The sequence below is a fragment of the Neopelma chrysocephalum genome, unplaced genomic scaffold (assembly GCF_003984885.1).
Source record: "Neopelma chrysocephalum unplaced genomic scaffold, ASM398488v2 Primary Assembly neopelma1_84, whole genome shotgun sequence".
NCBI classification, from domain to species: domain Eukaryota; kingdom Metazoa; phylum Chordata; class Aves; order Passeriformes; family Pipridae; genus Neopelma; species Neopelma chrysocephalum.
In genome coordinates, this window is record NW_020897746.1 from 11277640 (window position 1) to 11290677 (window position 13038).

The 13038-nt window shown below is 58.9% G+C and overlaps 1 protein-coding gene across 8 annotated transcripts in view; it reads right to left on the reverse strand.

The window, feature by feature from the left end:
- The window catches only part of BAIAP2 (BAI1 associated protein 2), a 40884-nt gene extending 31890 nt beyond the window's left edge, over positions 1-8994 (reverse strand). For all 8 annotated transcript variants that reach the window (XM_027691608.1, XM_027691607.1, XM_027691610.1 and 5 more), the window contains exons 1-2: positions 8892-8994; positions 811-886 (exon numbers count right to left, since the gene is read on the reverse strand). In XM_027691608.1, coding sequence (XP_027547409.1) covers positions 811-886; positions 8892-8963 — 148 coding nt within the window. In that variant the 5' untranslated portion in view covers positions 8964-8994. The remainder of the gene's footprint in view (positions 1-810; positions 887-8891) is intronic.
- Between the last annotated feature and the right edge of the window lie 4044 nt (positions 8995-13038).

Here is a 13038-nt window from a genome sequence, read left to right on the forward strand (position 1 = left end):
CCCAAAGGTGGGATCAGGGGCAGGGATCCTTCCCAAAGGTGGGATCACAAACACCGGCGCTTCAGAACATGAGACACCCAAGTATTTTCTCCCCCATCGGCTGGAGATGATGACAGCCTCCTCCCTCACAGGCATTTTCACCGGGATATTAGAAAAATAAAATCCAGGAGACACGTGTGGCTCTGAAGGGAGCAGAGCCCTCCCTGGAAAAACACAGCTCTGGGTCGAGAAAAGCCTTAAACCTCCTTAAAACCCAGCTGAGGAGGGCCCAGGCAGTGCACAAAGCCGGTTTGAGCCAAACCCCTCCATTTTGGGGTTTAATCAATTCACAGCTTTCTTTTGATCATTTAAATCTACACCTCCCTAATGGCTCCCAATAGGATCCTGCATTCCCAATCAAGAGCTGCCATCAATACTTTTAGGTTTTTTTCCTTCTCTTTATTCTTCTGGGCAATTTAAACATTTCAGCAACACCTCTTTAAAGCAGAACTTAAAATCTTAATTCTCAGTGTTTTAAACATTCCAAGATGAACTGTTTGGAGATGTGTTTGTTATCCTGCTGCCTCCCGACGTTTCATCCCTCGAATCCTTCCCACATCCACGGCCCCTTGCACCTCCCAGCGACATGAGCTTTGCATCAAGGTCCAAGAACCACCCTCCCAGTTCCCCCATCACGGGAACAAAGAGCTTCCCAAGCTGGTTTTCCAGCTTTCCCCCCTCCTGAGGCCGTGCTGCCCAGCCAGACCCTCTCCAGCCTGGCAGCCCCCGGCATTCCAAAAACATCCACACCAGCAGTGCAGGGTCACTTACTTGCTAAGGCTTTTTCATAGGTCTTCCCCATAGAAATGAAATTCCTGAGGCTGGGATTGAACTGCTCCATGATCGTCTAGAGGGAAAAGAACATCACTGGGATTAGCAGGGATGGCTGGAGCTGGACAGAACAGCTCCACGCTCGACTCAGCGCTGATAAACACAAAAAGAGAGAAAAAAAGTCCTTCCCCCTCCCCGGAAGACATTCCAGGATCTTCCCCTTCATCTCAGAGCTTGAGGAAGACCAAGCTGGGTTTGAAGACCACGAGGAACAATAAGAAGGTTGGTTCTGCAGTGCCCCAGCACAAGACACCCTGTTCAGGTGCTTCACTGCGAGAGGTAAGCGAATGCCCCAACCAGAAAATTACCAGACGAGGCAAAAATGACCACAGTAATGACTGTTAAGTGGCCGTTTGAGGCAGCAGAGACCCTCACACCAACCACAGAGGTGACCCGAGCTCTGGGAGATGATGGCAGGTGATGATGTCCCACTCCCGGGGTGGCCACAGGGAGCAGCACCAGCTCTGTCCATCCAGGACAAGCAGGAGGGGCTGAAGAACAGCATTCCAAGCATCCACCCAGGAATGAGGCAGACTGAAGTCACCAGCATCCCCCCCGAGCCAAGGCACGTGCCAGGAATTACACCTGGGTCTCAGAGCACTCGGTGTCACTACAGGTGTCACCTGCCTGTAAGGGCCTGATTTTGGGTGGGGGTGAACACCAGCAGCGCTGCCTGAGCTTTTCCTCCCCTGGCTCCAAGGGCCTTATTTAAGATGGGGGAAGGAATAATCGGATCAGGGAGAAGAAGGGCTCTTTGTGCACTGGGCACCGGAGCCACGACCCTCCCCGGCCAGGGCTGCTCACCCCGGCACCGACGGCATCGCCAAACCCCAGCCCAGCCCTGGGGGAGGCACAGCCCCCGTCCTGGATCCAGCCCCCATCCCCTGCCCCACCTCGGGAACACCCCAGAAAACGGAGTTTAATCCCCAAACATCCCCCAGCAGGGATCCACGGGCATCCCCCCGGGAGGAGGGGGCTCTGCACCCCCGGCGCGCTGCTGGCAGCGTCCCCACCCCGGGAAGGGGAGGGAAGACGACAGGCAGACACTTACAGCAAATAAGCTGATTAAGCATCTGTCACCTCATCCGAGGCTGGCCAACACTATAAAGCTCATTTTCTGCCTGAGGCATTTTTATCCCCGGTTCCTGCTGCCCGGCCCTCGCCGTCTGACAGTTCAATTTTCTCCCGCGGGCGCGTGTGCGGGGCTCGGCCGGTGCCTCCCCGGCTCAAAACCAACCATTTCGGGGCTCCGACGGGCAGGAGCCTGCGTGGGGCAGCGGCTCGGAGGGGCGGCATCGCCCCGGTGCTGGTATTTTCCAGGGGAAATCCAAGTTAATCCTCCCGGGAGCAGCAGGGCAGGATGCCCCCAAAGCCACCCCCGCAGCTCCCGGGTCCATCCCCCCCGCATCATCCAGGACCTGCCAAGCACCGACGATGATCGCAGGAGGCTAACGATGATTGCAGGAGGCTAACGAGGCTTTGTCCCGCTAATTAATGCTGCCGATGACCCGGGGCCCCTGGAAGCTTCTTTTGGGGCAGCACGGAGCAGTCTGGGGAGCGTGCTCAGCTTGAAGGGAGAAAATTAACCTGTAGCAACAAGCCACGGAACGAGGTGTTCTCCGAGGTGTAGGAGACAATTGCGTGCGAGTTAATTAACACCGACGAGGGTTGCTCCATCCTGCCCACGTCGCCTTTAGCTTTGGTCAAAAAACCTACTTGTGTTAGCCCACAAAGCGGGTGGAGGTGTGGGATCGCTGCCCAGGGACAATTCCCCCCTTCCCAAGGCAGGGTGGGGACACAGACACATCCTCAGATCCGGGAGATGCGCAGCTACAGCCCCAGCCACGCTCAGCTCAGCCTGAGCGCTCTGAGACTGGATAATATTTAAGCAGCAGAAACACTGGCAGGATTTCTGTGGGGAGGCGATTTTTAGGCAGTTTGCAGGTTCGGCGGAGTGTTTGTGTACGGGTATGTACACAGGGATATGTAAATAATGTGATTTTCTCAGCAGTGCTGTGTAAACAACGTTGTCCTGAGCACGAAACTGAGGGAATAAATGAGGGAACGGGATCCACAGACAAAGCACCATCCAAAATTCAGCACATCTTCCCTGAACCAGAGGGAATCGAGGCACAACCCAGTCCTGGCACTGCTCCCCACCGACCCATAACAGCCATTTTAAACCTATAAATAAAGAGATAAAAGCCCCCCAAAAGGTCTCACGGACCAGCTAAAGCGGGGGGAGGTGACTCTCTGCTGGCCAAACACAATCCACCAACCCTCAGGAGGAAGTTTGCTGAAAGTGAATGTTTTTAAAACATTGTCTCGAGCCTCCAACAAAAACAGCCCGGCAGGATGAGGGCGGTGAAAAGGGCTCCTCACTCCAGAGATAAAAATAGCCTTTTCCAAGCCTTCCTCTCGCTCCCAGGGTGGGAAGGGAAGGTGACTCCGGAGCCAACACACCTTTGCACCCCCCTCCAGGTGACAGGCTGAGATCTGCCAAGGTGAAATAGTGGAAAATAAACAGATTTGTGGCATGGAATGACTCAACAGCATCACTCCCTGCACCCGGTGATGTGCTGGAGCTGCTCCCTGTGGGGACAAGTGACAGGGCTGTCCCCCCACAGGAGAGGTGGGTCCAGGTTTGCAGGACACCACAGCACAGCCAATATTCAGCAGCAGCGTGGTAACGAAAGCAAATCTCACTCTCCCCCAGATTTTGCCCCCTCAGCAGCACCCACAGGTTGTTTGTCTTCCACGGGCTGCCCGGGCAGAGTTCAGAAAAACACAGACACAAAACCTGGCAGCCAAGGGTTGAAAGGGCTTTGCTTTGTTCCACTGCGCTGAATTCCCTGGGTAATACCACTCAGCTCTCCGGGATTGGCACAGCTTTATTCAGCTGCCAAAAATGAAACTAATGCAAAGCACAAGGTCTCCAGGACACGACCCTGCTCAGTTCGGGGAGGGAGGGAGGGGGAGAGGTGACAGAAAACAAGGTCCCCACTCTCCCCTCTGAGCACCCTCCACGCTGCAGCCAGGATGCCCCAATCCCATCAGGAAAAGATGAGAATCATGGAACAGAATAAAGGATCCTGAGTTGGAAGGAACCCACAAGAATCAGAGTCCAACTCCTAAATGCTAAGTTTAAGTCCTCCCCAAGCTGGAAATGGAGCCAGCTCAGGTTTCTCCTGCACAGGAAGGTCCTGCACAACACCTGAACAACTTTTAATAAAATTTAAGGTTACACAGCTCTCCCAGTTCCATCCCTGCAGCCTCTCAGGCAGCTCCTAAAACCAAATAGAGAGAGAAATGGAAAGCAGGTGCTGCTTGGCTCGGCCAGGGCAGGACCAGCTGACTGTGCCAGCAGTGCCCACCCTGCCCCGAGTACAGCACTGCCACTAAAGCCAGACCTCACATCCCAGCCCTCCTCCACACTGCAAAGGGCTGGACAACCGGGATCAGGGCGAGGAGGCTCCTGGGTTCGATGGAGGGATGAGCATCCCCCCGTGTGCCGAGCCCCGGGCTCTGCTCCCAGCCACCCTCCACAGGGGCACATCCCAACACCTCAGGGACCACAACAGATGGATTCTGAGCTAAAAACACCTTCACTGGTTTCCTAATGCCATTTTTGAGGCCCCTATGCAGCAGTAGGGTGCAATGTTTTGAACACATCCCTGGAAGTGCTCAAAAGGCACGAGGATGTGGCACACGGGGACACGGGTTAGTGGTGGCCTTGGCAGTGCTGGAGGAATGGTTGGACCTGACGGTCTCAGAGGGATTTTCCAACCTTTTTAATGGTTTTATGGCTCCTGTCAAGGCTGACACTGCACAGGGGCCTGGGCTCAGCCTGGCACCCAGGACTTTCCTGGGTGATTCATGGTGGCAGCAGGACATTGGGTGACAGCAGGACACTGGGTGACCACCACGAGCAGGTTGGAGGGGCAGTACAGTGGGACTCTCCACTACACCACAGTCACACTGCAGAAGCAGCTCAGCCCTAAGGAACTTTTGCCTCTAAATGGGTCAGCCCTGCTCCAGGAACACCATCATTTCAGTATCAATATTTAATGACCAGCAAAGCCCAGCGCTGCCTCCTCCATCACAGCTTGTCCTGCCTGGTGCCATCAGGAGCAGCCCCAGGGATTTTAGGAGCCAAGTTTCTGTCAAGAAGGAGCCCAGGTAGGCAGGGAAAATCAGGGAAAAAAACCCAGTGTTCCTCATCTAAAGGCATTTAGTTTCTCTTAGCTGTCATGTCAGAGGATGAGGGGACCCAAGTTCCAGGGCAAGAGCTCTGAATGTCCCTGTAATCAGGGTCTGGGCTTGAAGGGAACTGGGATGGGGATCTGCACAGCACTCAGAGCACCTTGTCAGTGCTCACCAGTGGTCACCCCTGCAAGGCAGAGCCATCCACAAGCCCCTGGGGTTGGGATCTCCCAGGAGGGTCCCACAGCCCCCGGCACCGAGGGGCTCAACTCGGCCAAAGGCTCCAGCTGGAGCTGCTCAGTGCAGGAGCTGCCTGCCCTGTGCTCTGCCCTGCCCTGCAACACGAGCAGCACCAGTGAAACCTTAGCCACGAGCAGACTCTGCACAACAAAGCACTGAAGGCAGAGCCAGGGGCTGCCTCCATCCCAGGGAGCAGCATCCACCTCCTGCAGGATCTGCAGGCAGCACGGGAAGAGGTCTGGGGTACCTCCAGCAAGACAGGAGCTACCTGCTTTGTAACACCTTGTAATCCTCGAGCTTCACAGTGTGGAGGTGTCCCGTGTCAGCAGAGGTCAGGAATGCTCTCCCAGTCCACAGGCAGAGGGGATGGAGCAGCATTCCCACCTCAAGAGCCACTCAACAGTGCCAGAGCCGAGCCCACTGCGGACCCTCGGTCCAGACAGACCCAGCTGCAGAGCCAAGAGCCCTGTGAAGGTGTAACTCTGCCAAAAAGGTGTTGCCCTGTAAAAACACCACAGCCCCGGGCCCTGCTCACCACAGAGTGAGAGCCCAGCCCTCCAGCTACTGCTGGGGAAGGAATTTCCCGGTGCTTGACCCGCTCCCTGCGGCACCAGCACACGGCACCCACTGCCCATGGGGTGCTGCCATCCCTCAGAGCTGTGACACCCACCACGGGATGCACCAGGCAGCCCCGAGGTCCAGCCAACAGATTTCCCACAACTGGGGCACAGGAAGCCCCAAGGCAGGGAGCAGAGACAGCAGGGAGCACAGGGCACAGAACTCAGGGTAGCACGGGCTGGCTCCTTCCTCCTCTGCCACACCACATCATCCCTCCGCTGCCAAACACACCAAACCACCCACAATTTCCCTCCTGAATCACTTGAGGAAGAATCGCTCCCGTCCCTCTGGGCCTGGAGATAAGGAGGCAGAGGCTGTGATACCACAGTAATATCAATTACAGCTGATGGGGAGCAAGGGACCATCAGGGATTCTGTCCGTGTCTGTGCCAGACAATTCGGGGTGTTGTTAAGCAAACACCTCTTCAAACACAGAGCTGCTCGTACACCACTGCAGAACGTTCTTCCGCACGCAAAAATGGCTTTAAAATGAAATGGAGGTTGGGCTGTAAACGGCAGTAATCTCATCTGGCAGGAGGAGACAGATCTGTCTTTGGGGGGGGAAGGAAGAATTGCCAGTCCCTGCTTTCTGCAAACAGACAATCTGGAGCAGGGGACGAGCAGGGGATGGGGAGCTGCCCTTCCCCACCACCCAATGCTGCTCCCCCAGCCCTGGGGCTCAGAGCAGAGCCCAGCCCGGCAGCTGTGCCGCTACGCCGGGGTCCTGGGAGTGAATCAGCGCCAGGGAAGGTGGGATTACGTTGGCGGAAGGTGCCAGCAGCCTCCGTCTCCCTCTGTAATTACTCCCCGTGTGTAGGCAGCTGCCTGTAGTGGCAGCATCGGCCCGGGGGCGGCTGACAGCTCCTCCACCATCTCATTAGCACAGTCACTCCGAGGGTGAGAGCTGGTTCTGGAGAAGGATGACAATGGGCTTCCCGAGCAGAACGCCTCGGGAAAGCCTGCGCGGGAGAGGGTGCCTGGCATGGGGAGCGTGGCAGGGAGCTGCCTGCTCCTGGCTCCTGCTCCAGGCCTCGTGGGGAACACACTCAACCCCTGGTCCTGCTGCCACCAAAACCCTGGCAAGATCGTGGCTACGGATGGAGACCCCACGGACCCGGGTTGGGTGGCATCACCTCCCTTCTCAGGGTCCTCTCCGCCTGCCCACTGTGGTGTTCAGGCTCCTGCACAGGCCCGGAAAGCACAGGGCAAAAAAACCCACTTGGTTAATGGGGATGTGAAGCACCAGGGCTGGTTTTGGACTCCAAGACTCCAAAGCTTGAGGAGATGCAGAGAGACCCCACAGTCCCTGAGCCACCAGGGCTCATGCTGGGCTCCGGGGTGGCCAAACTCCTCCATGAAACAGGAAAACAACAGGTTCCTGCATGCACCACATGCCACACATCTCCAGAGGCCAAGGAAAGCATTGTTGGCTTCAGAGGTGACTCCTTGTTCACTGCAGGGAACACAAATGGAGTCAGGATCACCCTCCTGCACCTCCCAGCGCTGAGACACTGATTTTGGGTAAAAGCATGAGATCTCCACCAGCTCCATGTTCTCATGCCCTACACCTGGCTGCTCCCACTGAAACCCTGAGAAACTGAGGTGTTCATGAACTGGTGTAGATCTTCAGCCTCCTCCTGAGTGCACCTCTGGCCCTCAGGGCCAAGGCCCCCCGTGCACCCTCTGCCCTCAACTCAGCCCAATGTCACTCACTCTGGGCCCAGGGCTCTGCTCTGGCTCTGACCCACAGCTCACACAGGAGAGATGAGGCAAGAGAAGAGCCTTGGCAGCACTTGCCCTTCACCCCTCACGGGGGGGACAAGCTTCTCCCAAGCCCAGTTGTTGGGATGGCACAAACCGCCCCGTGCGCCCCTGGCAGGGCTGTGCCCGGGGAAGATGGTGACCTGCTCCCCCAGCCTGTCATTAGCCCCATTCTTCGAGGACAACACACCTCCAACAACACCTGAGTCACATGCCAAAGCTGTTCCCAGCCACCATCCCCAGCCCCAGCCCCAGCCCCGGCAGCTCTCGCCCTGTTTGCCCAGGCGGGCTGAGCACAAACACCCGGGAGGGGACGGATCCTGCCGGGGCCTGACCCGGGAACACCCCGCAGTGCCAGCTCTGCCCAAACCGAGCTGGGGTACATCAACTGCACACACAGGGTGGGAGGGAGCCCCAGAGACCCGAGACAACACTCACCAAGACTCAGCGTGGCCAAGATTTTGGGTGCCACAGCCCTGCCTGAACAGCTGTTACGCACCAGGATCCCCAAAACCAAGACTTCAGAACTTCACCGCCTCGGTGTTTTTTGAACTACATTCTTCTACCTCTTTTTTTTTTTTTTTTTCTGCTTTGGGCTCCCAGGTAACTCAATCCAACCCCTTAAATCGCAGGAAATCGTGCAAGCTTCCCAGTTTAACAAACGACATCCTGCGTTACACGTTAGGCTACAGCAGTTTTATTAGTCTCGGTCTCAAGACCCAGCGGAGCAGAAACTGCTTCCTTCGGGGGGAAATTAAGCCACATAAATTATTGGATTTTTTTCTCAGAACGCCGGGAGCAAAGCAGAAGGGGAAAAAACAGAGATATTCCCGAACTCCGAGAGACGGGGAAAGCTCTCGCGGCTCACGGTTGTGGCAAAGCAGCGGGCGACGGGCACGCGGGGCCGTCCCCGCACGGGGTGATGCGGGGACAGCGCTGCCCAGGGTGGGATCGGACACCCCCGGTCCCCGCGGATCCTCCCGGGGGGTGCCCGGGGAAGGGTCGGGGGTACCCGGCTGGGGGTTCCGGGGGTGCCCCTCGCCCCCCTGTCCCGGTCCCGCCGGCTCCGGGCACATCCCGGGGGCGACCCCGCGCCCGGGGAGGGAGCGATGGAGGGGGGGAGATCAAACAACCGAAATAACTCGAGATTAGAGCGGCAGAACCCCGAGACGCGGCGCCGGGCACCTGTTGCGGACTCACCTTGTAGACATTCTCGGTGAGGCGATGCACCTCCTCGGAGCGGGCCATGCCGGGCGGGCCGGGCAGCACCATGGGCGGCGGCGCGGGGCGCTGCGGGACGGGCGGCGCTCGGGGCCGGGCGCGGGCGAGGGGAAAGCGCCGAGCGGCGGCCGCGGCGCTTTTTATGAGCTGCCGGCGGCCGCGCCCTCCCTGCGCCGCCCCGCACCGCCCCGCACCGCCCCGCACTGCCCCGCACCGCCCCGCACCGCCCCGCGGGGAGGAGCCGCGCCGGGCCGGTCCCCGCTCCGCGTCCCAGCGGTGCGGGGTTGGGGGACGGGAGGGGTGCACCGCGCTGTGCCCTCAACCCCTGTGTCCCCCGGGCCCCATCCCATACTCCGTTCTCCATCCCGTTCCCCGTCCCGTATCCCATCCCGTGCTCCATTCCCCATGCCCCATGCCCTAACCCGTTCCCCAGCCCACATCCCCTGCTACGCCCCACAACCTACCCTATGCCCCTGCCACACCCCACCCCATAGCCCAGGATACCCCCCACTATCCCCCTAATTTAACCAATCCCATAACTCTTGCTGTGCCCCACATCCCTAAGCTGTCCCACACTCCAGCCCCTGTGTGATCCCCCCTGGCTGTACCCCACGTGCCTGGGGCTGTGCCCCATCCTGAACTGCTCGGTGGGGTGTGGATGGGTGAGGAGCAACTGGAAAGGGAAGAGGAGCTGGTGGTTTGTGGGGTGTTTGGAACAGGGTCCAGGCGGGCCGGGAGAGCAGAGATGGGATGTGCAATCACCACGGTGTGGCTTGGGATGCCCAAGGCTGACCACCCCAGGCAGGAGAAGAGGCAGCCCCTGCCTGCCACCTTGCTGTGCCCAGGCTGTCCCACCACCCGGCCGGCCAGGAGAACTGGGATTCCCTTGGGAGGCTCCTGCCACCACTCCGGGCTGTTAAATCCCTGTGGGACAGCGAAGCCATGGATCCTTGTCTTTCCCATCCCTCGGACCAGCAGCAGTGACTTTTGGCCAGATCCTGAGGGACACGAGGAGTTGGACCATGGCCCGGAGCCAGCGCCCCAATCCCTGTTCCCCTGCCTGAGAGCCCTTCCCACCGGGACTGTCCGCAGGGTGATCCATGGGGAAACGGAGCCTCGTGGCCGGGCTGTCCCCCATGGGCCTGTGGCCACTCAGAGGGGGCACATCTGGGGGCACTGGGCACAAACTGCCCCCGGCTGCCTTGCCCTGGCCCTTGGGCCAAGCCTTCTTCTCCCTCCTCCCCCTCCTGCCTGCTGTGAAAAGTGGTGAAACAGTTAAGCAGCTGAGCCTGTTGTTTTCCATTGTCTCCATCAATTCCGAGAACAAGGAGCCCAGGTCGATACCTTGGCCCCAAAGCTCCCGTGGCAATTCCCCTTCCCGCTCCCCCTCCCGGCCCTGCGGAGGAGCAGGGGAGGCACCGACAGCGGCTGCTCACTCCAGTCACACTTGGGTCCCATTTTGGCTTCTTCCCTCTCAGAGGTTCCACACTCCAAAGCACAGGAAGGAATTTACAATCCCTGAGAAGGGTTTTTCTCACGTTTCTGGAGCGCCTGGTTAACCCTTTCCCACTGGGGCTGAGGAGTGGGAGCAGCCATGGGACTGGGGGGAGTAGGAACAAGGGACACATTCCCAGGGGGATGCCTGGCTGCCTGCATCGCTGCCAGGGTCTCGTGGTGCCCCTGTCCCTCCCTCCTGCTCCACCCCGAGCAGCTGGACTGTGGTTGGCTCTGTTGGGATGCCACTGCCTCAGCCAGACACAGCACCCCGCTGGATTCCCAGTGCTGGAGAAGGATTCTGGATCCAGAGTCCGGGAGGAGAGAGCCTCTCCCTGCTTCTCCATCACCTTATTTTTAGTTATGTTATGTAAGTCCTTCGCTACGTCATGGATGTGGGGGGTTCTTGCATCTAATTCCAGTGTGACAGCCCAGCAATTCAAACAAGCTGTTCCTCTGGTGAGGAAGATAAAAGGATTTGTAATTTCTGATAATAAAAGAGGCCTTTTGGGACGACCCTCAGAGAGTCTCTCGCACCTAGGCCTGCTCACAGGCAGCCGCTCCACTTTCCTCCCATCCTCTGCTTCTCCTTATCCCCAGGAAATTTGAGTGCTGAAAACCTTTCTCCCTCGTACCCCACTGCTTCCAGAGTGGCTCCGCAGCTGGAAGCAGCCAGGGAGTTCCTATCCCCACGCTCAGAGCCACACTGAGCAAATTATCCTCGTCCCTGGCTTTCCCCGTGTCACCACCTCTTGACTGGCACTGGCCCCCGGAGCTGCCCATGACCCAGGAGCTGTGCCGGGCCCCACGGCAGCGCAGCCGCCCGGAGCACCCTGGGAATTCTCAGCAGGAAAAACCTGCCGTTGCCTCGTGCCGTAACATTTGCTTTGATTGCCTTTTATTATTTTTTTTTTTCCTGGTTGTTGCTCGCTGCCTCTTTGTCAGGGTGATTCACTCCCCGGGGCTCGGCGGCAGCTGGAGCGTGCCCAGGGTAACCATGGTGCCGGAGTCCCTCGCGGGTTACCCCGATCCCTGCGGCTCCTCCCGGCCCTCTCCACGTGCCCCTTTGGGAAGGTGGGACCGTCCGCTGCGGGGGCAAAACCCCGTGGGGGCGACCTGGGAAAGCACCACGCCAGACTGGGAACGGCAGTGGGACGAACTGGCGGCGGCCCCGGGGCTGGCACCGTCCCCATCCCGGGAGCGATCCCTCCCCATCCCGGGAGCGATCCCTCCCCATCCCAGGAGCGATCCCTCCCCATCCCAGGAGCGATCCCTCCCCGGGGTGACGCCGCATCCATCGGCACACGCGGCACCGGCCACCTCCAGCCCCGGGTGGAGTGAAGTTGCTGTGGCAACAATAACTTATATAATCCACCCCGCTCGGCTGCAGGTGTGGGGAGGAAATTGTGCTATTTTCGAAGTTTCATTAGGTTCCTTCTTAATTACCAGCGCGGTGTCACCCCAGCGCTCCCGGCCCGGCCGGGACAGGGACAGAGAGCGGGGATGGGGCAGTGATGGACAGGGCCAGGGAGGGCTTGGGGCAGCGATGGCTGGGGCAATGGTGGCCAAGGGCAGTGGTGGCCAAGGGCAGTGATGGGCCAGGGCAGCAGCTCCACCAAGGAACAGTTCCAGCCCCAGCCCCTCCGTGTCCCAGCGCAGGGGACACGCTCTCCCTGCTGCCCAAAGTGCCCGTGGTGGGTGCGGTGGCTGCGGGGAGGGACCAGGAGGGAGGAGCTGCAGGGCAGCATTGCTGCCCAGGGAGGGGAACACGGCACTGCACGGGGTCAATGGGAGCTGCCACAACCTCAGCGCCTCGGGAAGGCTCCGGTGCCATGGAGAGAGGAAAAATAAATGTGGGTTATAATCCCTTGTGCATTTGAGTGTGATGTGTCACCAACCAGCTCAGAGAGGTACCAGAGTTGTTTTTTGCCACAGTCCCTGAGAACATGCTCAGAGTTCCCTAAGAAAGGTCCCACACCAGCTGCTCGGGGGGGTTGCTGTGTGCTCCTGGTGCTGCTGAAGAAGATTGGACTCTGTCAGAGCAGGAGAGACCGGGCAGGGAAGCGGAACAGGCTGAAGAAGCCGCCTCCATCTTCATTTCACCTGTTTGTCCACATGGTCCCATAGGGAGGGACAGGGGCTCCCTTGCACCCCCCAGTGCCCTTCTCTCTCTTTTCCTCCTTTGTGGTCCGTGCTGAAGGGGAAGCTGAGCCCACCCACCCCTTGGTGCCCAGCACAGCCTGGCACGGGGCAGGTGTGCACCTGAGTGTCACCGTGTTAATGAGATTCCCAGGGACTGTCTGCCCTGTGGGGCTGGGGCAGATGGCTTCTCCATCGGAGCCCTGACATCACTGTGAACCCTCCCCGTGCTGGGGCAGGAAGTTTTTATTTCTAAAATAATCCGAACATGGTTTTCCTGACATCTGGGGGTCACTGGTGGGTTTGAGCCAAACCATCCCATCTGGCTCAGCCTGGGGGTCCCCTCCCTGGCTCGGGGGGGCCCCTCCCCAATGCCAGGCTGTCCCCCTACTTCTTTTTGAGCACCTCATTAAGGAGCTGGGACAGCAAACCCCACACCAGCACCCAGGTCCTGGAGCACCCACCCCAACTCAGCTCCAGCCTCCCCTTTGCA